Below are 24,506 nucleotides of genomic sequence, written 5' to 3'. Positions count from 1 at the left end.
TTGTACTTCGAAAGGATAGACATGTTGGTGGATTGGGGAAACAAATAGCAGATGAGGTTCAATGCAAAGAAGTGTGAGGTGATACTTTTGCCAGGAAGAATGTGGACAGGCAGCATAAAATAGAGGCAGACCTGTGAAGGAGATGCTGGAACAAAGGGACCTCGATGTGGATGTTCATGTCATTAAAGGTGACAGGCATGTTGAGAACAGTTAATAAAGCATATGGTTTCCTCGGTTTTATTAATAGAGGCAGTGAGTACGAGAGTAAGAAGATCATGTTGAACTTGTATAGGACACTAGTTAGACCTCATCTGGAGTACTGCGTTTAGTTCTGGGTGCCATACTTGAGGAAGGATATGAAGACATTGGAGAGAATATAGTGGAGATTCACAAGAATGAGTCCAGGGATAAACAACTGTAGCTATGAATGGGCGGCAGGGTGGTGCAATGGTTAGCACTGCTGCCTCACAGCGCCCAGGACCCTGGTTCGAGGAGACTTGATAGAATGATTCAAAATCCTGAGGGGTATATGGACAGGGTAAATAGCGAGGTTAGGATCTGGAATGCACTGCCTGATGTCAGGGTGACCACTAGAAGATTACAATTAGTGCATTCCACCTCAGACATAATCACATAGTCTCTCTTCCCACTTTGCCAGCATCTTCAGAGAGCGCGGCGGGTGGGAGGACCCACATGAGACCCCGCCCACCGCCCTCGCTCCCCTGTCACATGATGAGGGAGGCAGGCGGATTGGCCGACTTCATTATGACGCATTTCCGGCTGCGGCCGTCCGGCCTGCCTGGGAATTCTCTGCCATTTCAAACGGCCGCGGGAGCTGCAGCGCGAGCTGCTCTGGGAACGACTATCTGCGACTCGGAGGTCAGCGGCTATGACCCTGGCCGGAGCTGCTCTTTGGCCGATGTTCCGAGGAGCTGTTATGGGCCCCGTTGCCTGTTTCTCTACCTCACCTTCACCGTTGTTGTTCTGGCCCAGGATTTACTCTCATTCCAGGTCCACAAGGTGAGCCGGCTTCTCTGCTGTGCTTCAATATATGTTGGTAAGAAGTCTTAGAACACCAGGTTAAAGTCCAACAGGTTTGTTTCACCTGAGGAAGGAGCAGCGCTCCTAAAGCTAGTGTTTGAAACAAACATGTTGGACTTTAACCTGGTGTAAGACAGGGTATGGACAGGGTACTGTGCTCACCCCAGTCCAACGCCGGCATCTCCACATCATCAATATATGTTGAGCTTGTGGCCCATCAGCCTGACTGGCTCCATGTGGCTGGAGGGGCAGTTACACCACGATTGGGGGTGCAGGGAGTGGGAGTGCCAAATCACTTCTTTCTTCAGTCAGATTCAGCCTTCACTTTGGATTTACACTGTATAAGTGCAAGTTGCTTTGAACCAACTTTAAACTTGTAATCTTATGTGGGTTTGTGATCAGTCTAATTCTTTAAGTAAAAAAGAAACAGTGCCAGTGTTGGAAATCTAAACTTAAAGCATGTTATAACCCCAATGGGTTACTCACCTTTACAAGGAGAGCCCCAGCTGTATAAAAACCCCGGCCTAGCCGTAAGTCGGGGGAAGGAGAACCTCAGAGGAGTGGAGGAGTGTTGTAACTATTGGCATAAATCTTGTGTGGTGAATGTATTACGGCAACCATTCACCACTGTATTACATTACGTTACATTGTACCATGTTGATGCCCTTGTGGGCTCCACCTATGGACCATTGTATTACATTACATTGCAATGTATCATGTTGGTGCCCTTGTGGGCTCTGCCCCTGGCTCCACCCCCTTGGGAGAGGTATATAGATCTGCCCTGCAGGCGGCTCTCCGTGCAGAGCAGTCGCAGGCAGGCTCAGTTCTAGCTGATTAAAACCACTGTTCACTTCAACTCCGTCTCGTGTGAATTGATCGTCGCATCAAAATCAGCTTCAACATCGTGATGGAAGCAGCCCTCAAACCTGATCGACTGGAACTTGCCCCACAGGCTGCTGAAGCCAAAGGGATTTTTTCGCACTGGCTCCGCTCTGCTGTTTTGAGGCCTACATCGCTGCCTCCTCCTCTCCCTCCATCACCGATGAACAGGAACTGAGCCTCCTTCATGCCCGGGTGAGCCACAGAATCTCCTTGCAGATGCGGTTGCGATCCTGAAAAGGCAATAAGTGAAGCCGGTGAATGAAGTATTCACACGGCATCACCTCACCGCCGACGCCCCAGGGAATAGCTGGAGGAATACCTATGCGACCTGAAAGTACTCGCGCGAAGCTGCAACTACAAGGCTGTCACGGCCTCACAACACATGGAACTCACCATCCAGGACGCCTATGTGGCTGGCGTCCGGTCCAACTACGTCAGACAGCGCCTGCTCGAAAAGGGCGCCCTTGACCAAGAAGAGACAGTAAAACTATCCACCTCATGGCAACCATTCCTAGAATACCTCGCGGAGCGTTACAGGAAGGTCGGTCAGCAGCAGCAACCCTGGGGGGGGTGGAGGGGAGGGAACGAGAGATTGCTGGAGGGGGCGGATGAGCGGGGGATAACATGGAGGGTGGGGGAAAGCTATGTAAATATACCATCTTGCCATGTATATATCTTGCTCAGGGAGAATTTGCGTTATTTTGTTACGGGGGGGTGGTTATTATTTGTAAGGGGGAAAAAATTGTGTTGTTAAAAAACCTTAATAAAAATATTCTTTTTAAAAAAAAAAACTATCCACCTCCCTATTAGTAACTTTTCAGAGCCTCAACGCTTTCCCCTCCGACCACGCGACCCCCTAGTGGACATCCGACCAGAGGGTGCCCCAGACCTGTGCTGCGTGACTGCCAGCCCAACCCGGGGGGCTGCCCTGCTATTTCTGCGGCCAGCACCAGCATCCCAGGCAGCGTTGTCCGGCTCTGAATGCGACCTGTGGCGACTGCAGCAAGAAAGGACACTTTGCCAAAGTTTGCCTGGCCAGATCCAAAACCTCTAAATCACACGGCCGATTTTCAGACTCGCAGGCCTGCAGACCCCGCTGCGTGCCTGCCGGCACCGCCCCCTCTGGTCGTGTCATCTGCCTCGTGCTGGCCGTGGGGGCAGCCATCTTTGACTCTACCCAACACGTGCGACTCACGGGGGCTGCCATCTCCCACACAGCCCGCCATGTTCATCGCCGCCTGACACGTGCGACCGACGGGGGCCGCCATCTTCATCGCCGCCCGACACGTGTGACCGATGGGGGCAGCCACCTTGGGACCACCCCACCACCTCTGACCACGCCAGCTACCTGCTACTCGGCGCGGACACCCTCGACCAGTCACGCCCCAAGCACCTCAGGAACTCTATGATGCCCGTCCGGGTCAATGGGCACGAAACGTCCTGCCTGTTTGACTCCGGGAGCACGGAGAGCTTCGTACATCCAGACACGGTAAGGCGCTGTTCTCTCCATTTTTTCCCCGGCTTCCAAACAATCTCCTTCGCTTCCGGATCGCATTCAGTTCAGATCCGGGGGTACTGTGTCACGAACCTCGCGATTCAGGGCGCCGAGTACGCCAGTTTTAAACTATATGTCCTCCCCGATCTCTGCGCTCCTCTCCTGTTGGGACTGGACTCCCAGTGCAACCTCAGGAGCCTGACCCTGAAGTTCGGCGGACCCGTACTCCCTCGCACCGTCTGTAGCCTCGTGACCCTAAAGGTCGACCCTCCCCCGCTCTTCGCGAACCTCACCGCCGACTGTAAACCCGTCATCAGGAGCAGGCGGTACAGTATCCAGGACAGGACTTTTATCAAGTCCGAGGTCCAGCGGCTCTTGAGGGAAGGGATCATCGAGGCCAGTAATAGCCAATGGAGAGCCCAGGTGGTGGTTGTCCGGACTGCGGAGAAGAACCGGATGGTTGTAGACTACAGCTAAACCATAAACTGGTACATGCATATCGATGTGTACCCCCTTCTCCAGATAGCGGACATGCTGAATCAGATTGCATACTACCGGGTGTTCTCCACCGTAGATCTGAAGTCCGAATACCACCAGCTCCCAATCCACCCGGAAGATCGCCACTACTCAGCCTTTGAGGCAGGCAGCCGTCTCTTCCACTTCCTCCGGGTACCCTTCGGCGTCGCCACCCTTCGGTCTTCCAAAGAACGATGGACCGAATGGTGGGCCAGTACGGGCAGTGGGCCACACTTCTGTACTTGGCCAACGTCACCATCTGCGGCCACGATCAGCAGGACCACGATGCCAACCTTCAGAAATTTCTCCACCGCCTAAGCCCTCAACCTCACTTATAACAAGGAGAAATGCGTTTCCCCCACCACCCAACTAGCCATCCTCGGCTATGTCGTGGAAAACAGCGTCCTAGGGCCTGACCCCGACCGCATGAGCCCCCTCCTGCAACTCCCCCTTCCCCACTACCCCAAGGCCCTGAAAAGATGCCTCGGGTTCTTTTCCTATTACGCCCAGTGGGTCCCCAACTATGCGGACAAAGCCCGCCCACTGATCAAAGCCACCATCTTCCCACTGATGGCTGAGGCCCGCCAGGCCTTCAGCCGCATCAAGGCAGATATTGCCAAAGCCGCGATGCGCGCGGTGGACGAGTCCATCCCCTTCCAGGTGGAGAGCGACGCGTCAGAGGGTCGCCCTCGCCGCTACCTTTTAAACGGGCAGACAGGCCCGTAGCCTTTTTCTCCCGTACCCTCAACGCCTCCGAGATTTGACACTCCTCAGTCGAAAAAGAAGCTCAAGCCATTGTGGAAGCTGTGCGGCATTGGAGGCACTACCTCGCTGGTAGGAGGTTCACCCTCGTCACCGACCAACGGTTGGTAGCCTTCATGTTCGACAATACACAGCGGGGCAAGATCAAGAATGATAAAATCTTGAGGTCGAGGATCGAACTCTCCATCTATAATTACAATATCGTGTATCGTCCTGGAAAGCTCAATGAGCCCCCAGATGCCCTGTCGCGCGGCACATGCGCCAGCGCGCAAGATGACCAACTCCAGGCCATCCACAACTACCTCTTGTCACCCGGCTTCTCCACTACAGCAAGGCCCGCAATCTGCCCTACTCCACCGAGGAGGTCCGGGCCATGACCAGGGACTGCCAAATCTGCACGGAGTGTAAACCGCACTTCTATCGGCCAGATAATGCCCACCTGGTGAAGGCATCCCGGCTCTTCGAGCGCCTCAGCATCAACTTCAAAGGGCCCCTCCTCTACCAACCACAACGCGTATTTTCTCAGTGTCGTTGACGAGTACTCCCGCTTCCTCTTTGCAATCCCTTGCCCCGACATGACCGCGGCCACTGTCATTAAGGCCCTGCATAGTATCTTCACCTTGTTCGGTTTCCCCACTTACATCCACAGTGACAGGGGCTCCTCGTTTATGAACGACAAACTGCGTCAGTACCTGCTCGGTAAGGGCACCGCCTCGAGCAGGACTACCAGTTACAACCCCCGGGGAAACGGACGGGTGGCGAGGGAGAACGCGACGGTATGGAAGGCCGTCCTGCTGGCCCACTGTATTACATTACATTGTACTATGTTGACGCCCTTGTTGACTCCACCTATGGACCATTGTATTACATTGCATTGTATCATGTTGGTGCCCTTGTAGGATCCGCCCCTGGCTCCACCCCCTCGGGGAGGTATATAGATCTGCTGCCCTGCAGGCGGCTCTCAGTGCAGAACAGTCGTAGGCAGGCACAGTTCTAGCTGATTAAAACCACTGTTCACTTCAACTCTCCGTCTCGTTTGAATTGATGGTCGCATCACCTTGTTCTTTAATTTCTACCATGGTATATGTGTTCTGATTATCGCGGATCCAATAAAGCAGAAAATATTATCAGCTTTCTGATCTTGACCAATGTACTTTCATCTCCAGTTCAGAGCTGCATACAATCCAGTCCAATGACTGATTATTCTTGAGACTAATCTCACTAGCATTATTGATGAAAGCGCAGTTTAATCAGTAAATGCATTCTAAATTCTTCAATTGATTCATGTTGAGGGTAAGTAAGCAAAAGCAAAGTTGCCATAGGCCACTTTCCCATTTGAGGGGGAGAGCTGATTGGTGATTTAACCTGAGGATCACCACACCTCGGGCAAGGGGCAAGTTTGCGAGAGGCACTGCAGAAGGAGGTCATTCAGCCCATCTAGTCTGCAGGAGCCCAGTGAATAACCCCAGGTGGTAAGGGAATTGAACCCACACTTGGCCTTGCTCAGCATCACGATTGTCCAGCCAGTTGAGCTAAAGTGGTCCTGCGTGACACCCTTCTGAATATAATTCTTTATTGTCGCAAGTAGGCTTACATTAACACTGCAATGAAGTTACTGTGAAAAGCCCCTAGTCGTCACATTCCGGCCTCTGTTCGGGTACACAGGGAGAATTCAGAATGTCCAAATTGCCTAACAGCACGTCTTTCGGGACTTGTGGGAGGAAACTGGAGCATCCAGAGGAAACCCACGCAGACACAGGGAGAACATGCAGTGACCCAAGCCGGGAATTGAACCTGGGACCCTGGAGCTGTGAAGCACCATTGCTACCCACTGTGCTACCGTCTTTGCATCATTGTATGTTGGCAGTATTCTCTTTTAAATGCACCTGATTGCACATGTCCAACCGTGTTAATTCACTTTCTGGACACTGGTGTAAATCTTTAAAAAATAGATTTAGAGTACCCAATTCTTTTTTTTTTCCAAATAAGGCGCAATTTTAAGGGGCAATTTAGCGTGGCCAATCTATGGGGCAATCCATGGGACGGCACGGTAGCACAGTGGTTACTACTGTTGCTTCACAGCTCCAGGGTCCCAGGTTCGATTCCCGACTTGTGTCACTGTCTGTGAGGAGTCTGCACATCCTCCCCGCGTCTGAAGGGGTTTCCTCCGGGTTCTCCAGTTTCCTCCCACAGTCCAAAGATGTGCAGGTTCGGTGGATTGGCTATGCTAAATTGCCTTTAGTGTCCAAAATAGGTAGGTGGGGTTATGGCGATAGGGTGGAGGAGTGGGCTAAAGTAGGGTTCTCTTTACAAGGGCTGGTGCAGACTAGATGGGCTGAATGACCTTCTGCAGTGTAAATTGTATGATTCTATGATATCCTGCACATCTTTTGGGTTGTGGGGGTCAGGCCCACGCGGACATGGGGAGAATGTATGAATTCCAAACGGACAGTGACCGGGGTCGGAATCGGACCCGATTCGAACCACCGTGCTGCCCTGTGGTGAAACATTTTAATGTAAAATAACTGAATTGCCTTAAAAACAGTCCCTAATTTTGCAATAGATTTTCGATGTCCAGTGGTCTCAGCCCTATCGATTGGGATGTCAGGTACCCCTATGTGTTACCGATTCTGGATACCATACAATGACGAAAATGGGCAAATGAGTTTTGTAACATATTGTAGGTTTCTTTTAAACAACTCCGTGATTTGCAATCAATGAGTTAGACAGATTAATGATTAATTCTCTCATGCAAAATAAGTAAATTACAAGATTGTGTGCTTTTGGTGAAGCTGGTTGAAATTGTTTTACCGTTCTTTAAATAGTACCACAGTTTTTTTTCCTCCTGAGAACCAGAAGAGGCCTTGGTTCGATATCTTATTCAAAAGACGGTGCCCGATCGAATGGCCTCGTCGTGCCGAACTTGGGATGTGACACAACAGTTAACTCTCGTGAGAGGCCTCGCACTGGACTGGACGGGACCCAGATTTGCATATTTAAGTGAGCAGTTCGTCTCACTTGAATATGTCTACGCCAAAGTCCCCCAAGGCCTGGCATCAAATGCCTGCATCTGGGAGACCTTGCTATGGCACCAGTGGGGTCTCCCAGGCCTTCAAAGGCCTCTGGGTGGTCGGGCTCTTGGTAGGGTGGCTCCTTGGCACTGCCACCTTGCACTACCAGGGTGCCTTGGTGGCATTGCCAGGCTGCCAAGGGCACTACCAGTCTGGCAGTGCAATGGTGCCCAGGTGCCAGGTTGGCACTGTCAGGGATTGAGCCTGGGAGTGCCCTGCCCTTATGAGGTGGAGTGAGGGGTGGTCTCGAGGACCCCTTAGTAAAAGGTTGGGGTGTTGGGGGGGGTCCAGAGGCCATGGTAGCGATGCCCAGAGATTGGAACGGCATTTAAAATGGCAGCCGAAGCTCCGGAAATGAAGGTAAGTGCAGCCTTGGCGGGGCGTCCTCGTCGAGGCCATTTAAAAAAAAAAAAAAAAAAAGTCCTATTTGATAGTGGGATTTTTCTTGGCACTGCAGGTGCCGAAAAACACCTGCTAAACATGCCCAAAACGGGACTCTGTTTTTCGCCTGTTAAATCGCACCCTAGATCTCTGACAATGTAGCACTTCCTCCATATTGCACACAAGTGTCAGCCAATGTTGTGTGGCCAGGTATATCTGTGACTTCATTGCAACGGTTTGGTAATAGGATAAAGATGAACAGAAATACGATGTATTCTTTGTAAATTGGCGCATTGTGTTTACTTTTACCAGGCTTATGTCATCGAGAAGGAAAACAAACCACCTGGAGAGGACAGTCAATAATTTCCGCCAAGAGGTCAGTATAAGTTGCTTAATGGAGGGAAGGGGAAGATTTTGCTTGTCACAGGGCATGTTGAGTGTCCTGTGACAGTGGATGTTTCTAGTATGGAAGTTGTTGCTATTGATTGGTATTGTGTTTTACAAGTATTTTCAGCAAAGCATTGAACAAATGCAAGCACCTGACATCATGTCAAAGTACACAGCCGCCATCAGTTTTTCACCTCTCTGCCATTTCATTACTGCCTGTTACCGTTTGTCCATTGCATGTGACACGAAGGCCAGTTCATGTGATGTTGATGCAAAGCTTTCAAAGAAATGCTTGGTTCAAAATGTCTAAACCATGTGGGTTTTTAAAATTGAATCCAAACTGGAAATATTTCTTGATGGCAAAAATATGATGTGTTTGTCTGACCAAATTGTTGACTGATATTTCAGTGCAGGCATTTTGTGACAGTCGCATAGAATTCTGCAATGACTTTGCAGTAGAAATATAGGTTAATTTTATTGGAGCAAGGTCATGCATCACAGTGTGCATTACATTTGTGAGATGGTTCATTTTAATTATGTGAATATATTTAAACTAGCTATTGCACAAATCCTTATGTTATGATCCCTCTATTTGAATTTCTGGTTATTAGTTGAAGGAATAACACCAAGTATTCACGTTTTAAAACTTTTACTGCATTAAATGACTTTTTTTTAAAAAAACACAACTACAATTTTTTTATGTCGGCAACCTATTCTTTAATACAGTAATAAATAGTACTTTTAACTTCTTTCTCTCGATAGAAATACAGATTTTATCGCAAACTCTTCACAGTTGTTCCCAGCTTCCAATGGGTTGGTTCCTTTTTTATTTTTCAGATACGTAACTCGAATTTCAGGACTGCCCTTTAATATGAAAGTTTGCTGTGGATCCCTTCCTCTAGCTTCAAGCAAGGCAGATAGCCCAGCCTCCTTTAAATCCTCACAAACTTTGTCTTCAATCTGAGTGCAAGCTTCACCTATGTGGTCAATGGAATTGGGTGGGACGGTGTTGGTGGCGGTTAGCGGTGGTGCATTGGATAGCTCAGGGATTGGTCAGTAGGATGGGTTGGGGGGTAAGGTGGGTCTTGTGGTCAGTGGGGAGGGGTAAAAAATAGGTAAGGCTGTCATTGGGGGATAGGGTGAGTATGGGAGGTTGGGTGATCGAGAGAGTGGTGGTTGGTTGGGCAGTTATAGGTTGGATTTAGAGGGTGGTCAGCATATTGGGCGTGTAGTCAGGGATGGAAGGATAGCTAGGGGGTCTAGAGGGTGTAGTCAGTGGGCTGGGTGTGCAGTGGAGGGGGGGAGGGGGTTCAGTGCTATAGTTACCTACAGGTTAAAAGTGGGTTCAATTTCTCTCACCTGGGTAACTATATCTGGTAAGACAGTCAGAACTCAAAAGTCTCTAATTTAAACTGAATAATCGTATTGTTCCCTGGGCAAGGTAATTACCCATTGGAAGATTGGACTTCCTGGTCAATTCCCGTGCAGTCCTTGCATGGGGACTTCGATTGGGGAGACTCCCCAACTGCGTCGTGCCCCACCCCCATCCCCCTGGAGAATTATGAGCTCAGTTGCTTCAACTTCCAATTAACAAATACCCTGCACCATGAACCATCCAATACTGCGATTTAAATTGGAAACTTTGGTATAGCAGATGTGCACATATCGCATGTTCCTTAGGGTCCCAATGTGCATCTGCGACTTAATTGGAGTTCAAGGCTCTCCCCATGTTGGACGTTTTGACCCAATAAGTGCAACATGTTTAAGAATGTAATTCTGGAAGCGCGGTAGCACAGTTGCTTCACAGTGCCAGGGTCCCAGGTTCGATTCCCGGCTTGGGTCACTGTCTGTGCAGAGTCTGCATGTTCTCCCCGTGTCTGCGTGGGTTTCCTCTGGGTGCTCCAGTTTCCTCCTACAAGTCACGAAAGACGTGCTGTTAGGTAATTTGGACATTCTGAATTCTCCCTCCGTGTACCCGAACAGGCGCCGGAATGTGGCGACTAGGGGATTTTCACAGTAACTTCATTGCAGTGTCAATGTAAGCTTACTTGTGACAATAAATATTATTATTATAAGTAGAAAAAATACAAAAATAATCTGGATTTTGCACAAAAAAAATTGAAATCTGCTAATGACTATGTGGAGGAATTATTTTCGGTTCCCAGTGCAATAAACTTTATTTTGTTTAATTTAGATGGTTGCTCAAGCAAAAGTCTGTGGAATACTTCATGAATCTGAAACAGTTAAAAGACTACGCCTTGTCGTGATGGACAAAGATTTTGCCTTCAAAGCAGGACAATGGTAAATCTTCATATCAGCATTATAAAAGTATATGTTTTAATTATCTGTACTTGTTATTTAATTTTTTTGTACACTAAATTATTTTTGAGTTCAAAGTACATTTAGCCCCAATGTCACCATACTGTGTACCAGAGCTGCTGATTTGTAAATATCTGAGTACCAACTAAAGTTGGCAAATGTACCTTCAAAAAAGAATGTTTACATTAAAGATACAGTTGTGGTTATAGCCTAAACAGTATGTTTTGCTCTACTGAAGCAAGACAATATCTTGGAAAGGCTAATAGTTTAATGAAATAGTTGCATTTCTTTGCAATGTTTATAAACTGCTGTATTTGGGGATCCCCTTTTCCTTCACTCCTAAATCAGATAGCAGGATGAAAGTTAATGTTCAGGGATTTCTTTTTTTTTAAATTAAAGCCATTTTTCAGCTTAAACATTCTTTAAATATTCACTCTCTTCACTACCGATGCACAGTGGCAGCTGTGTCTACCATCTAAAAAATACACTGCAGCAACTCCCCAAAACTCCTTTGGTAGCACCTTCTAAAACTATGACCTCTTCCACCAAGAAGGATAAAGGCAGCAAATGCATGGGAAAGAGCACCACCAAGTCAAGCACCATCCTGACTTGGAACGATATTGCCACTCCTTCACTGTCACAGGGGCAAAAGAAGTGCCTCCCGAACAACACTGTGGTTCTACCCACATCAGATGGACTGCAGTGGTCCAAGAAGGCGGCCCACTATCACCTTCTCGAGTACATTGGAGGAAGGCAGCAAATGCTGACTTTGCCAGCACTGTTCACATTCCATGAAATAATTTTTTTAAAACCTTCTACAAAATACCAGTACATGTTTAACTGGTGTAAGGGTTGAAAGCTCCAGGAAATGCTGTTATAAAATTTCAACATTCGTGGTCCAGATTCAATGTTTTAAGTAGTTTATTACGCACATGGGGAGCAAAACACTGGACATCCAAGCGCTTCTCCACTGAGGTTCAAATGAGCATATGTTTTTATTATCCGTTACAACCTAATGGTATTATGTGGACAAAGTTCAGATCACAATGGCCTCCAGTGGGATGATAATGTTTCTGTACAGTAATTGCAATGCAGAGATTTGATATTGTCCTTCCAGAGACAGTAAAGAATCTGTGTATTCAGCAGAACAGATTTACGGGGATGAATTGATGTGGTTTGGAACCATTAAACAATATTACGATGGCCTTCTCCATTTCTTAATTAGGTTATCCTGTGCATTGTTGTGTGTCTCCCATTTGTGATTGTGTATGCTTTGGCACCCTAGCTGCTGGTCCTGACTGGCACTCTTTTAAGATAAATCCAAATTTTGCACCTTCAGTGTCATTGGTCTGTTTGGTTGGTACCTCAAGCTAAGCTGAGTTGCAGGAATTGATTTGGAAATTGTCTCATTGTTTAAATAAATTTTTTACCTCTTCCATTTCTCAGCTCTTGCCTTAGTTACCTCTCTGCTTTTGAAATACTAATGTACACCTTTATTGACTTTTAGCTGAACTTCAATCTGCTTTTTGCTACCTTACCCATTTTCTCCATCCATAAACTACAATCCATCCAAAATGCTGCAGCCCTTATTCTCACTGATAGTAAGATCCAGAACCTCAATTTTGTAAGTTTTGTGAAGCTGTACGTGGCGTTGGGGTGTCCCCCCACGGCACGGAGCGCCCAGGCACAGACCGCCATTGCCGCGGCCTGAGCCAACTTGCTGCACATCCACTGATCGCCCACCGTGGCCCGTGGTTGCGCAGAGAGACACCGACCATATGAGTCCCCCCCGGCAAAACTGTCCGCCACCTGCCGGGGGGGGGGGGGGGGGCAGCGCATGGCCCACCCAAGGGCAATGCCCACAGGAGGGCTCCGGACAGGGGCTGTGGAGCGTACTGCTGGCATGGGTAGTGCCAGCCAATAGCACCTGTGGCAGCAGTGGTGGGCGCCAGGGCCAGAGGCCCTGATGGTGCTGGGCACCGACTGGGACAGGGGTGTGGAGGGCAGAGTGCCAGTGGGTGTTGGGATGGGGAAGAAGGGGGTGGGGGCAGAGGGACATGCCAGGGCAGGGTGTGCAATGCAGACCAGGCCACTGGGATAAGCCCACCCCCATCGTCCGCCCATCTCCCACCCGAGCCTGACACCCCGTCTGCAGCCAACCCTCACACCTGTCTGACAGAGCACAGAGGCTGACTAGGCTTGATGGCCCCAGGGCTACTCCATGGGACGGGGGTGTGGGCGGAACTAACCGCTGAGGCTCCCCTGTCACTTGCCACTGCCAATCGTGGAGACTTGCTCCTGTCTTTACAAGGGTCACAATGCTCACGGCAATGGAACACAGATTGGACCACCTCCCTCTAGAACTGCGCCATATCATCCTGTGACTGCGCCACTTTCCTCTGGATCTGTGCCACATCAGCCAGTGCCTGGGCAATACTCAGCCATGACCCACTGTGACTGGGCCATGCTCTGGAGTGCCACTGCAATGTCCAGGTGGCCCTGGTATATGGCTGACTGTGACAGGACAACTCTGTCTTGGGTCTCAGCCACCACCCGTACAGAGTGCCCCAGGCCTTGGAAATCTTGGCCAATGGCCGATACCTTCGATCCAAGGTTTTCACCGCGGATGCCATCCATGCAGTGTTGGCCTGGGTGGCACATATTGGCCCTGGATGGTGCTGACACCCCCACTTGCAGTCCCTGGCTCTGAGTTTGCATCTCCACTATCTATGGGACCGCTCTTTCCAGAAGCCCGAAACCCATCTGCATGGCAGCTGGTACCTGGGGTCAGACAGCCCTCTGACTGTCTGCCCCTCGTGGGCTTCCTACCACCTCCTGATGTACCGCAGTACGTGTATGGTGTACACCAGATGGTGCCCCTGGAGACTCTTCACTAAAGTGCCCAACCGAGGTCAGTGTCTCTGGGATGGTGGAGGTTGTTGGAGACAGCTGTGATGGGAGGTCCATGTCATCCCCGGACTGGTGCTCCGGGTTGTCTCGGGCGACGGTTCGAGAGCTCCCGTCACTATCCGTGTCCTCTTCCTCGTTGCTATCCACTTGGGGTTGGGGGCGCTAGGGCAAAGGGGCCCACCTAATCGCCAGGGAATCCTTCAAAATGCAAGAAATGACACATGGGGGCGGCAGGCACAGTGGTTAGCACTGCTGCCTTCAGCGCTGAAGACCCAGGTTTGAACCTGGCCTCAGGTCACTGACTGGAGTTTGCACATTCTCCCCGTGTCCGCGTGGGTTTCACCCCCATAACCCAAAGATGTGCAGATTAAGTGGATTGGTCACGTTAAATTGCCCCTTAATTGGAAAAAATAATTGGGTACTCTAAATTTAAAGTAAAAAGGCATGACGCATGATTGGATTACGGGTTGGGCGGGTGGATAGGGTGGTGGTGATGGGAGGGATGGTGACCCATGTGCCATGGGAACTGCAACTTAGCAGGGTCTCACTTGCTCGCCCGATGCCACCTCCGCACCGGCAACTGCTCTCTCTCCGGGCCCACCAAACAGGTTCAGTGCCCGCTGCTCTGCTGCGGTGAGGAGCCGCATGTCCAGCAGCCCCCTCCAGTCTTTTCCCTCAAGGCAGTTGTGGGCTGCCTTCTCAACATTGGACTTGATTCTCCACCCTGCGAAGCCAGCAACGTTGGTGACGGGATTGGGGTTCAGGCCCGCATGCCAACGGGAGGATGCTGATGGGTGCATATGGCTTCTAATGACCTATTGGCATCACGATTGGTTGTCTTCCATCAAGCCCAGGGATGGAAGACAATTGTCATATGCAGACCACAAAGACTAGAAGAGATTCTACAATGCTCTGAAATCATGAGAAAATGCTGGAAAATTTCAGCAGGTCTGGGAGCATCTGTCGGGAGAGAAAAGAGCTAACGTTTCGAGTCCGATATCTCTTTGTCAAAGCTTTGACCAAGCATCAAGTGTTACCCCTCCGTAAATTTGAAAACCAGGATTGAGTTGGTGGGAAACTGGGTTACCTGGAAGAGTCTTCTGTATTCTCAGCCAGTTCAGTACACCGTAGACTCTGCTCCTTGGAACAAACATGATTTGTTGATCAGGAAACCCTCATTTCTGCACTGCAATATTACAAGTTGTGGACACAAATTTATAAATGAAGCAAGCTTATATTTGTGCCTTGCAATTAAAAACAAATAATGTGGAGTGAAGCTTTCCTTACCTCAAAAGAAAATCTCACTGAGCTCTTTGACTACATTGGAGCAAGGAATTGTCCTGCAAGAATACACGGATGCTTCGGTCCACCTGTACAAATGGAAAGGAATGCGCCAGTCTTGAACAAATCATCACCAGCAAAATCTTCACCTGAATCCTTCTGAGCCACAATGTCTCAACCAAGGCCTACTGCCAGTGAGTGCGGTTTCAGAAAAGGACGGGAAAACCAGTGATATAGGCTGAAATTTAATTAAATGGGAACAAAGTCCCATAGCGAGCGTTTTTAGCCACGTGAATCCTGGTGCTCGCAGCGCCAAAAAACACAATGCTATTAAACAGCACTCGGGTTCAATAGGGGGCCTCAGCGGGGAACGCACAGCCGAGGCTGCACATAGCCCTGTTTTCTACACCGAGGAGCTCTGCTCGCCTGAACTCATCAGTGTAGCAAAAGATTGGGAGCCATTTTTACATGGTGTCCCGATCTCTGGACCCCCCCCGATGCATCCTCCGAGCCCCGCCCCAATGAACTATGGGAGAGTCCCTGACTGACAGTGCTAGGGTGCCCGGGTGGCACAAGTGCGAGGGTACCACCCTGTCCAAAGGGCATGCACCTGGGTGACCCCCACAAGTGCCGTTGCACCTGGCCCCGTGGAGATCAGTTCTGAACAATGCTCGTCTGAGGCAAAGGGGGTAGATCCCAGCTCAGGAAACTAGCTGCCTCACTTTAATATGTAGATTTGCCAAAAGATGATCCCGCCCCACAATTGGTAGGATTTACACCGCATCATCTCACAAGATCGCATTAGATCTCACGAGGCGTTGCAAGCCAGGTATATCCCATGAGGGGGTCTCCTGGTTTCTATCAGCCACGCTGCGCCGCAGCATCTGCTTTTCGGGCGAAGCGTGGCCATTTGATCGCGGCCATACTGTTTGCAGTTGCACGGCTCCAGAAGAAATGCCAAGAGCAGAACATAAACTGCATTTGCTGACCTCACCAAGCCTTTGATACAGTCAGCCATGAAGGCCTTTGGAAGGTTTTCCTGAGAAATTCAGCACAATGGCTTTGACAGTTCCATGATGGCACGCTCGCATATGTCCTGGATGATGTGGAGGCTTCTGACCCATTCCGAGTCACTAATGGAGTTCAGTTGAATTGCCTTTGGAAGGTTCTGAAGATCAGATGGCAGGACGAAATACCAGGCACAGCTGCTCACTAGAGCTGGCAGGCCGCGCATCCACGCCATATTGAGACCGTTACAACCGAGTTGGGCTGAAATGACACTCGCTTTACAAAAGGGAATCTTCTATGGAAAGCGTACGGCTGGGATGCCCTTTTTAAAAAAAAAATTAATTTACGGGATGTGGGCTTCGCTGGTTCGGCCAGCATTTATTGCCCATCCCTAGTTACCCTTCAGAAGGTGGTGGTGAGTTGCCTTCTTGAAATGAAATGGAAATGAAAATTGAAAAAATGAAAATCGCTTATTGTCACAAGTAGGCTTCAAATGAAGTTACTGTGAAAAGCCCCTAGTTGCCACATTCAGGCACCGGTTCAGGGAGGCTGGTACGGGAATTGGTTCTTGAACTGCTGCAGACCTTGAGGTATAGGTACACCCACTCTGCTGTAAAGGAGGGAGTTCCAGGATGTTGCCCCAGTGACAGTGCAGGAACGGCGATATATTTCCAAGTCAGAGTGGTGAGTGACTTGGAGGGAAACCTCCAGGTGGTGGAGTTCCAAGGTGTCTGCTGCTGTTGTCCTTCTCGGTGGTAATGATTGTGGGTTTGGAAACTGTTGTCGAAGGAACCTTCGTGAGTTACTGCAGTGCATCTTGTAGATGGTACACATGGCTGCCACTGTTCAACGGTGATAGAAGGTTTGAATGTTGTGGAAGGTGGAACAATGAAAAGGTTGCTTCGTCCTTCTTGAGTGTTGTTGGAGTTTCACTCATCCAAGCAGGTGGAGAGTATTCCATTACACTCCTGACTTGTGCCTTGTAGATAGTGGACAGGCTTTGGGGGTCAGGGGTGTGTTACTTGCTGCAGGACTCCTAGCCTTTGACCTACCCTGGAAGCCACAGTATTAATATGGCTAGTCCGGTTCAGTTTCTGATCAATGGTTGTTGATTGTGGGAGATTCAGCAATGTTAATGCCATTGAATGCCAAGGGGTGGTGGTTAGATCCTCTCTTGCAGGAGATGGTCATTGCCTGGCACTTGTGTGACGCGAATGTAACTTGCAACTTGTCAGCCCAAGCCTGGATATTGTCCAGGTCTTGCTACAATTGGACATGGACTGCTCCATCATCTGAGGAGTCGCGAATGATGCTGAACATTGTGCAGTCATCCGCAAACATCCCCACCTCTGACCTTGTGATGGAAGGGAGGTCATTGATGAAGCAGCTGAAGATGGTTGGGGCTGGGACACTACCCTGAGGAATTCCTGCAGCGATGTCCTGGAGTTGAGATGATTGACCACCAACCACAAAAACCATATTCCTTTGTGCCAGGTATGACTCCAACCAGCCGAGAATATGCCCCCTGATTTCATTGACTAAAGTTTAGCTAGGGCTCCTTGATGCCATATTTTGTCAAATGCTGCCTTGATGTCAAGAGCAGTCACTCTCGCCTGGCATTCAGCTCTTTTGTCCATGTTTGAACCAAGGCTGGCGGAACCCAAACTGAGCAACCGTGAGCCGGTTATAGCTGAGTAAGTGCCACTTGATAGCATGGTTGATGACTCCTTCCATCACTTTGCTGATGATGGAGGGTACCCTGATGGAGCGGTAATTGGCTGGGTTGGATTTGTCCTGTCCTGTATACCGGACACACCTGGGCAATTTTCCACATTGCCGGGTTGATGCCGGTGTTGTAGCTGTACTGGAACAGCTTTGCTAGGGGTGTGGCAAGTTCTGGAGCACAAGTCTTCAGTACTATTACTTGGATATTGTCAAGAGCCCATTGCCTTTGCAGTATCCAGTGCCTTCAGCCTTTTCTTGATATCACATGGAGTGAATCATATTGGCTGAAGACTGACATCTGTGATGCTGGGGGAGCTAAATGAATTATCCACTTGGCAGTTCAAGCTGAAGATTGTTGCGAATGCCTCAGCCTTCTCTTTTGCACAGATTATGCTGGGCTCCTCCATCATTGAGGATGGGGATATTTGTGGAGCCTTCTCCTCCAGTGAGTTGTTTAATTGTCCACATCTAAATGTGCCAGGACTATAGAGCTTAGATCTGATTCATCCGTTGCGGAACCGCTTGGCTCTGTCTATTACTTGCTGCTTATGGTGTTTGGCACACAATGATCCTGTGTTGTAACTTCACCAGGTTGACACCTCATTTTCAGTATGCTCCCCTGCAGTTTTCATTGAACCAGTGTTGATCCCCTGGCTTGGTGGTAGTGGTAGAGTGGGAGATATGCCGGGCCACGAGGTTGCAGATTGTGGTTGAATACCATTCTGCAGCTGCTGATCGTCCACAGTGCCTCATGAATGGAGTTGCTAGATCTGTTGGAGGATCTAACTTCTCACAGTGGTAAAAGGAATCACTTGGAAGTTTTGAGATCAACTAGGAGAAGCTCGTCCAGGATCTCTGCACCTGGAAAAAAACAAATTATAAAACAGTACAACCGCCTTTGAAAGCAAGCACATATAAGAGGCAGAGAGAAAACGTAAGGCGAGAAAATCCACAACTCTTCCAAAACTCAAATTGCCTGTGGTATCGCATTCTATTTGCAGTAGAACTTTCCAGTCGCAGGTAGGCCTTAGCAGTTAGCCATGTATCCACCAGAACCCTGCCAAACAAATGTTGAACATAATCATCTTCTAGGTCATGGTTGGCTTTGCTCCGAAGGAGGAATAAGAAGTCATAAGTACAATTAGGTTTTGTGCACTACTTCTCTAGTTATCGCTCTCTGGCTTGCAAGACCAGCTAGCACTATTTGAGAAGGCTTGGAAGTGCATGTCCATGCTTATTGAATGTGGTGGTAAATCATGAAGTCTATTTAACTGAAGAAAAATGTGTATTTTCAATTGAATTTCTTTTTACTAAACTCACTAACTTGTAAATTTCTCTTTTCAACTCTCTCTACTCTTGAGTGACAGATGAATAATATTTCATGCATAACTTGAGCTGTATAACTCACTTTTATCTATTCTGATAAGGTACCTTTCCTATTTAAGGAAACTAGAAAGTGGCATCACAGTTATATTGGCTGCTCACTTCTTGGACTCTGTCATTCGTCTGTTTTGATGTTAGAAGACATTGTGAAAACTGATTTTAAGCTTTCAGCACTCAGCAGCTATTTTCAGCAATGGGAAGTACCAAGACTTTTGTCTGTTATTGCTGACACATTACCAAAAAATTGCTGTCTAAATCATTGTAATTGACATAAACATTGAAAAAGTACCAGTTTCAGAAACTTTCCACCACAAATAAAACTACTTTAATCACACTGTTTAGTCAGTATCCGCATGGGTTTTATATAAATTTCTTGTCAATTGGTATAATCCTTTTTATTTAAAAAGTGGGTATTTTATTTTCATTGAAGGGTAGATTTCTTTATTCCTGGCACGTCTCAAGTCGGTGGTTTTTCGATCTGTTCGAGTCCGGGATTATTGGAGAGGGAGAGTGTATTAGAATTGGCAGTAAAATACAGCAAACACCCACCTGCCGAGTGGATTCATAATCAGGTAACCAAATCAATTTCTTTATTTCCCAGTAGTTTCAAAACAAATAAACCAACATCAGTGAATGAAAAAGCAATTATATCAATAATGTTCAGTGATGTAATTGTTTTTATTAAAACATTGTTGTTACTTTAAAAATGCTGTACTGTTGAATGATGACGAGAGCTTTTTTCTGTCGAAAGACTTGATGGATTTATAACTTCTGTGCCAGCTCAGTGCAAGAGGAAATTAGCTAGTCCCACCATTACCGCACCTTCTGCTGCCCCTTTCCGCAGTCCTGCAATTTTTTTCCTTTCGGGTGCCTATTCAATTTCCTTTAGTAAACTACCGTTTTCACCACCTTCTCAGGCAGAGCATTCAAGTTCGAACCACGAGCTGTATTAAAAAAAAATCTTCCCCTTATGTTATCTTGTTTTTATTTGCAAATCAACTGAAATCAATGTCCTCTGGTTCATGGCCCATCTGCCATTGGGAACACTTTCTCTCTCTACTCTTGTCTGACCCCTCAGAAATTTGATACAAAATACTTCCAAATTTTGTGTTACCTGTAAATGGATCTTATGCTGTGTCAATGTAGATCAAGACACACTGTGGCCTCAGTACTGATCCCAAAGGTGCGATTTTCCAGAATGGAATCCTTGCTCAAACAACTGAACGTTTGCATTTTTTAGAAAACGTGGATGAATAGAGGCTCAGGACTGCTAATTAGTTTTTAGCAAGTAATTTTTAAAAATTAAACTTGAAAAATTTGATTATAATACAACTCATTTACTCCCCACTTAGCTTCACAAATGTTTACATTTTCAAAGATAAAACCTCGCTCTGAAACAAATGGCAGCCAATCTTATGTGGATTTCCATCTCAACTACCAGATGATTGTCATGTGCAGGTTTCCAAATTCCACTCCCTGAAATACACACTTTAAATCCTCTTTCAAACAATGCTTCCCATCAGTTGTTTCCATTAAGAATCCACTCGGTTTTCCAACTATCCTTTTCAAACAAAGTTTCTGCTCCACATTTAACGAGGAATCCAGCACCCAGTTTTCCACCTCTTTCAGGCTTCCTTTATCTTGAATTGCAGCATGCATCCAAAATTCTATGCAAATTCAGGTACTCCGTCCCTAACATAATACTATTGCTTCAAACACTGGAAATAAGGATACCAAAGCTTACAATTGCTTCAGATGTGTGACTTGTCTGTGGCCAACCTCATCAGCTTTTCTCTTCCCAGGTCTGACGTTAATTTTCATAAACTGTATCCTTTTCCATAATGTCACCTTTAAGAAATGGGTGTTTATCAAATAGCTGCAGTGATGTCAGTGATGTGGTTGGAGCTGGGCTGTCTTTCACTTTCGTTTTGAGCTGCAAAGCTGGTTTGTGGCTCTTTTTGGTTTCGTTTTCAGTTGGAGAGCTGCATTCAAATAGGAAGCTGTACATCTCTCTCTGAAGAATGTCTCCAGATCACTTGATGATTTCAAAGTAATACCTGTTTATGTAAAGAATTTAAACCTATCTTTGTTAAAAAAGTGTTTAACTTATGGATATTGCTAGGAAAGGTATTAAGGGTTGCCTATAGAGTATTGTATCTATGGGGCTACGTGTGTTTGTGGTTGATAAGATGCTTACTGTGTGTTTATAAAATGTTAACTGGATTAATTGAATAAACATTGTTTTGTTTTAAAAATACTTTTTTATTTAAATTTAGAGTACCCAATTCACTTTTTCCAATTAAGGGGCAATTTAGAGTGGCCAATCAACCTACTCTGCACATCTTTGGGTTGTGGGGGCGAAACCCACGCAAACACGGGGAGAATGTGCAAACTCCACACGGACAGTGACCCAGAGCCAGAATCAAACCTGGGACCTCTGCGCCGTGAGGCAGCAGTGCTAGCCACTGCACCACCGTGCTGCCCACCCTGCTTTTGACAACATTACTGTATTCCTGCTTCTAGCTGAGCTAAGAGTTGTTTACTTTTGCTTCCTAACCCCAACTGGTATAAATCCAGCTAAAACTAAACTCAAAAAGCATTCCTACTCTAAAGGTGTCGCTGATTGCTAAGCAACGACTTTGACTCCTCCCAGCTTGTTTACTCTTCTCACTAATCCTCTCTAAGCACAGTTTGAACTGACGAACCCCACTCATGCAAACACCTTTGTCTAGCATAAATTGAACTTTTACTCCTCTTGCAGAACTACTAAATTAAACGCACTTATATCAAAACCTTATTTATATTGTTAAATATTAGAAATCTAGATTCCTTAAAACTACCGATCATTTCCTAAACTCTTCCCACCACCAAGGTTAAGCTAACTGATCTGAACTGCTGGGTACCTTTATAACCATTTTTTAAAACAATTGTTTAATGTTCACAAGTCTTCAACCCTGTGGTGCCACCCCCATATCTAAGGAGGATTAGCGAATTATGGCTAGTGCCTCTTCAGTTTCCATCCTTGCCTCCCTGCGCATGTTTGGGTATGCTTCTGATTCTGGTGATTTATGAACATAGAAGATACAGTGCAGAAGGAGGCCATTCGGCCCATCGAGTGCACCGACCCACTTAAGCCCTCACCCTATCCCTGTGACCCAATAACCCCATCCAACCTTTTTGGTCACTAAGGGCCATTTATCATGGCCTATCCACCTAACTTGCACGTCTTTGGACTGTGGGAGGAAACTGGAGCACCCGGAGGAAACCCACGCAATCACGGGGAGGACGTGCAGACTCTGCACAGACAGTGACCCAGCGGGACCCTGGCGCTGTGAAGCCACAGTGCTATCCACTTGTGCTGCCCTAAGTTTATCAACCTTAAGTATAGGCAGCCTTTCTAATATCACCACTTTATCAATTTGTAGCCCACTCAGTGTCTTTACTGCCTCATTTCACTGTGACTTGGCAGCATGTTTTCCATTTAGTACCTCAGTCATCCCTTCTACCTGCAATTGTAGATGTCTTTTGGTCACTCATAAACCCCAGCTCTGCTTTTACTACTCATAGTTATACATATTTAGAAAACATTTGGGTTCTCTTTCTTATTTGCTGCCAATCTCCTCTCTTACTCTCTGTCCCTCCCATTTTCTGTTCAGCCTGGTTCTCACTTGTATTGTCAACCTGACATATATGCACCCATTTTCTGTTTCTTCATACCCTCTTTCTCTTTTGTCATTCAGGGAGCTCTGGCTTTGGTTTCCCTAACCTTCCCCCTCATGGGAATGTGCCTTGATCAGATCTGAAACATCTCCTTTTTCAAAGCAGCCATTTGTTCTGTTACAGTTCTATCTGCCTGTCTTTAATTCCAAGTTACACGATTCTCAGCCCACTGAAATTGGCAAATAGCTATTATTTTTACTGTACATATTAGTTAATTTCCATAACTAATCTATACCTTATGATACTATGATCATAATTCCCTCAATGTTTCCTGACTGATTCTTGATCCATGTGAGCTGCCCCAGAGCCTGAGCCAGCAAGGGACTTGGGAGTCCTTGTTCACTATTCTCTTAAGGCTAACGTGCAGGTTCAGTCGGCAGTTAAGAAGGCAAATGCAATGTTAGCATTCATGTCAAGAGGGCTAAAATACAAGACCAGGGATGCACTTCTGAGACTGTATAAGGCTCTGGTCAGACCCCATTTGGAGTTTTGGGCCCCGTATCTAAGGAAAGATGTGCTGGCCTTGAAAGGGTCCAGAGGAGGTTCACAAGAATGATCCCTGGAATGAAGAGCTTGTTGTATGAGGAACGGTTGAGGACTCTGCGCCTGTACTCGTTGGAGTTTAGAAGAATGAGGGGGGATATTATTGAAACTTACAGGATACTACGAGGCCTGGATAGAGTGAATCTTTCCACTTGTAGGAAAAACTAGAACCAGAGGACACCATCTCAGACTAAAGGCACGATCCTTTAAAACCAAGATGAGGACTAATTTCTTCAGCCAGAGGCTGGTGAATCTGTGGAACTTTGCCGCAGAAGGCTGTGGAGGACAAATCACCGAGTGTCTTTAAGCCGGAGATAGATAGGTTCTTGATTAACAAGGGGATCAGGGATAATGGGGCGAAGGCAGAAGAAATATCAGCCATGATTGAATGACAGAGCAGACTCAATGAGCCGAGTGGCTTAATTCTGCTCCTTGTCTTATGGTCTAAGGCCTCGACCTGGTTAATTAGGATAATTAAAATCCTCTACTATCACTGCTGTATAGATGGTGCACCTGTCTATAATTACCCTGAAAATGTACTCTTCTATCTTTCCCATTAGTTGGTGACCTGTAGTATAGACCCAGTAACGTGATGGTACCTCTAATTTCATAAATGTAACCAAATGGATTCTGTTCTCTTATATCAATAGTAACCACCTGCTCTTATAGCCATAGTGTTTATGTCACTGATCCAATTAAGTTTCTGGTCCATAGTGGCCTCCCAGGTTTAGATTCCACAAGGTTATGCCATTGAATAATAAGGGGAGGTGGTTAGACTATTTGATTTGGAGGATGTGGGTGTCACTGAGGACATTAAAGAGTCAACCACATGTGTGCCAGACCAGGTATGGATGACAGATATTTTTCCCTGAAGGGTATTTGTGAACCAGATGGGTCTGACAATCAATAATAGTTTCATGGTGCCCATTAGACTTTTAATTCCAGATTTTTATTCAATTCAAATTTCACCATCTGCTGTGGAGGGATTTGAACCCAGGTCCCCAGAGCATTATCCCAGGGGCGCAATTCTCCCAAAAGGGAACAAAGTCCCTAACGAGGGCCTTTATCCGTGCATCTCACAG

The 24,506-nt window shown here is 47.2% G+C and overlaps 1 protein-coding gene across 1 annotated transcript in view; it reads left to right on the top strand.

Annotated features, from left to right (window-relative positions):
* Positions 1-779: 779 nt before the first annotated feature.
* The window catches only part of oxnad1 (oxidoreductase NAD-binding domain containing 1), a 72,719-nt gene continuing 48,992 nt past the window's right edge, over positions 780-24,506 (top strand). Inside the window, exons 1-4 of the mRNA XM_072508758.1 lie at positions 780-1,020; positions 8,461-8,524; positions 10,730-10,836; positions 19,592-19,733. Coding sequence (XP_072364859.1) covers positions 890-1,020; positions 8,461-8,524; positions 10,730-10,836; positions 19,592-19,733 — 444 coding nt within the window. The 5' untranslated portion in view covers positions 780-889. The remainder of the gene's footprint in view (positions 1,021-8,460; positions 8,525-10,729; positions 10,837-19,591; positions 19,734-24,506) is intronic.

The sequence above is a fragment of the Scyliorhinus torazame genome, chromosome 6 (assembly GCF_047496885.1).
Source record: "Scyliorhinus torazame isolate Kashiwa2021f chromosome 6, sScyTor2.1, whole genome shotgun sequence".
Lineage (NCBI taxonomy): Eukaryota > Metazoa > Chordata > Chondrichthyes > Carcharhiniformes > Scyliorhinidae > Scyliorhinus > Scyliorhinus torazame.
The sequence above is the reverse complement of the archived record's forward strand: the minus strand, read 5'-3'. Positions and strand labels throughout refer to the sequence as shown.